Source organism: Nicotiana tabacum, unplaced genomic scaffold (assembly GCF_000715075.1).
Source record: "Nicotiana tabacum cultivar K326 unplaced genomic scaffold, ASM71507v2 Un00315, whole genome shotgun sequence".
Taxonomy (NCBI): domain Eukaryota; kingdom Viridiplantae; phylum Streptophyta; class Magnoliopsida; order Solanales; family Solanaceae; genus Nicotiana; species Nicotiana tabacum.
The window spans coordinates 1-3,388 of record NW_027438552.1 but is presented as its reverse complement, the minus strand read 5'-3'; the positions used below and the strand labels follow the sequence as shown (position 1 = coordinate 3,388).

Below are 3,388 nucleotides of genomic sequence, written 5' to 3'. Positions count from 1 at the left end.
TGGCATCATCACTCAACATATCCTCACATCACTCAAGCCACCGTGTGGCATATAAAGTATCTCAGGCCCTCGGCCTCATATCACTCGCCCTCACATCACTCAAGCCACCTCGTGGCATAAATAGTATCTCAGGCCCTCGGCCTCATATCACTCAGCATTTCCTCACATATGGCCCTCGGCCTCACTCAGTCCGAAAATCATCATAAGCCCCTCGGGCATTTGTAAAACAATAGTTCTCAGCCCAAAATACCATTTAGAAATATCATTTGAGTTTTCAAATCTGCATAAAAACGGCTGAGTTTGTAAAACAATAATTATCAACAGGACTGAGTTTAAATATAAGTCAAAACAATGAGGAAATAATGATAAAAATTCCCAAAGGATTCAAATAATTGGCACGAATCCAAAGTATTGCAATCAACCCAAATCATGATGATAACAAATAAGTTTCAATCAAATATGCGGTAAAATCATCAATCGGGATGGACCAAGTCACAATCCCCGGTAGTAAAAGACTCTGCGCTCATCATCCAGCGCGTGTCTCACCTTAATATAGCACTACGATGTGCAAATCCGGGGTTTCAAACCATAAGCTACAGCAACTCTCGGAATTCCATTCCGACCCTCGGATCAAAATCTCACCTATCAATCGGAATTCGCCAAAATATTAACTTTGCCAATTCATGCCAAATCCTTCCACGGACTTCCAAAAATGCATTCCGATCTCGCTCCTAAGTCATAAATCACCCAACGAAGCTACCCAAATCATAAAATTTCCGATCCGAGCTCATATACAAATAAGTCAACTCTTAGTCAAACCTTTCAAATTCAAAGCTTTCAACTGAGACTGTTCCTTCAAATTCATTCTGATTTTTCCTGAAAACCAAAACCAACGATCTACATCAGTCATAATATGTTACACGGGGCAAGTCATGCCCGGAAACTGACGATCAAAGTGCAAAATTTCAAAACAACCTGTCGGGTCGTTACATAGATATTTCAATAACAAAACCAATACCAAAGGAAAAGATCTCATAAAGGGATCCCAAAAAGTTCCTAAAAAGAACTTTTAATGATTAATATTCTCAAGTGGAATATTAGAGGGATGAAATCCCAAGCAGCAACAGAAAGAGTTATCTCACTCATGCAAAGATATAGAATTTCTTTCTTGGTTTTTCAGGAACCATTTGTTGGTAAACCAAATATTAGTAACTACATCAGGACCTTTGGGATGGCTAACTGCTTCTCTAATAGTAATAATAAAATTTGGTTGTTCTGGAGTCATGATATCATCTGTGATATTCTGGATAATAGGGATAAAATAGTCAACTGTAGACTATCCCATATTACCATTTATATACCAGTGTACATCTCAATTGTTTATGCTAAATGCACTGGCATCGAAAGAGAAGAACTATGGAATGATATGAGATATTTTGCTACTGGAGGGACCTGCCCTTGGGCTGTTTGTGGAGATTTTAATTCTATCAATATGAAGGAAGAAAAAAAGGGAGGAAAACCTTTTAAACTGAGGAAGAACCTTCCTTTTATTTCTTTCATAGATGATTGTATGCTAATGGATGTAGGTTTCAATGGTAACAATTTTACCTGGTGCAATAATAACAAAAAAAAAGAAGAAGAAGATTTGGAAAAGATTGCACTGGTAATTCTTAGTCTTTTACTTTACGTGGTTGATTTTAGGCTGAGTTGTCTCTAATCTTAACTTTAGTAACATAGTCTAACCTTATAAAATACATATTTGACCCTATAACTTGAATGTGATCAGAATTAGTATATTAGTGGACGTTACTGGAAATCCATTAGATTGAGTACAATTCTCTTATGTAGTTTTGTTGATTCTGGGAAACAATGGTGCTGCCAATTAGCAGCATATCGTTGAAGTCATCATCCTTTTGCTTACTCTCTGTAGGATTATTTCCTTTCTTTCTCTTGTGATAAGATGTGCTTTTACACATCTGAATTATTTAAGTGCTAGCAAAAGATTCTTTTTGTTAAAATATGCAAAGTACTTCCAAATTATTTTCTTACACGAAACTGTAGTGATAAAGGTGAGCTAAAGGAATCACAGGAGGTTAAAGTATATTTTATCACTATGATTTCACTTTTAATTTTCATCTTGTGGGTTTCTTGAAGAGGATATTTTAGAAGATATGCAAATCAATATAAGCAGTAAGGGATGGGCGCAATTTTTCGGTGAATATCGTGGGCCTCGACATTTAGCACTGCTTTGGCATCAAAATAAGAGAATTATGAAGGCACTGGGGTATCTCATGCTAATGCACTTCAGTCATTATACATCCCTACAATGGTGCCACACAAAGGACACATCAACCTACTGTTGGAATTCACAAGAGTTTCACGACAAACTGTGCATGATCAACTATGTGCACTTCTACTAGACACAAGAAGCAATGAAGTTTGTGGACAATTTTGATACACAAGGAGAGAAAGAAAAGCTACAACTGCAATCTTGGACAATATGCTACTCGGAATATGATGGGATATCAAGAGAACAAGCATGGATCACACACAAAAACTGGAAAAACAATAGCGACGAAGGACAAAGAAGTGTAGTACCATGAGAAGGTTGAGCATTTTCAACAACACTAGGCATTCTTGATGTTTGTGGTACTCGTTCATGTCCACTATTAGCATCAGGGATCTAATAATATTAACATGTTAAATAACAATATTTTTATATTATTAGAATTTCATTAAAAATACCTAAAGCTTATGAAATGGAGTTACCTGTTCACCTGAGGTGCCATTGCTACTTTGAGGCATAGCTGCATCAGGAGCATATTTGCACATGAGTTGTCTCATTTCGAGTAATTCTGATTGCATAATCTCCTGATTTTGTTTCATCATATTCATTTCTTCATTTTGTTTCTCCTTTAACTCGATTATCTTCTGTTCTAACCTTTGTATAACCTTATTAGAAGAATCATCTGCAATAATATTTCCTAAGGAAGACCTACTACCCCATAGAACAGAAGGAGTTGGACCAAGTCCTAAACCACAAACATACCCACTTTTTTCATTTTCCAACACCTGAGAATACACATCGCCTTCCCAAGCAACACTACGAGGAGGTTGCTCAGTAGATCTCTCACTATTGTTCATCCTTTCATTTATCATTTCCTGACCATGGAATATACAATAAATCAATTTTGGAACTCATGAGCAAGAAAAAATGCACATTGTTTGACGGAGTCATCAAACCAACAAAATAAAAGAAAGAATAAATCTTACGATCGTCTTGACAGAATCATCATCCAGTGGCCGACCATCCTTACGTTTTTTATGAGTTAATAAGAAAATTTCTACTCGTGTAGGCTCAATACCATTTACAGCCTAATACAATAAA

General features: G+C 36.4%; 1 protein-coding gene across 1 annotated transcript; it reads right to left on the bottom strand.

Moving 5' to 3' along the window:
* Positions 1 to 360: 360 nt before the first annotated feature.
* LOC142179078 (uncharacterized) lies at positions 361 to 3,371 on the bottom strand. The gene is made up of 5 exons (XM_075248905.1): positions 3,274 to 3,371; positions 2,770 to 3,162; positions 2,599 to 2,683; positions 820 to 876; positions 361 to 731 (listed from the first exon to the last, which is right to left on the bottom strand). Exons 2-5 carry the CDS (start codon positions 3,157 to 3,159, stop codon positions 682 to 684), a joined length of 582 nt encoding a protein of 193 aa, XP_075105006.1. The 5' UTR covers positions 3,160 to 3,162; positions 3,274 to 3,371; the 3' UTR covers positions 361 to 681.
* Positions 3,372 to 3,388: the final 17 nt, after the last annotated feature.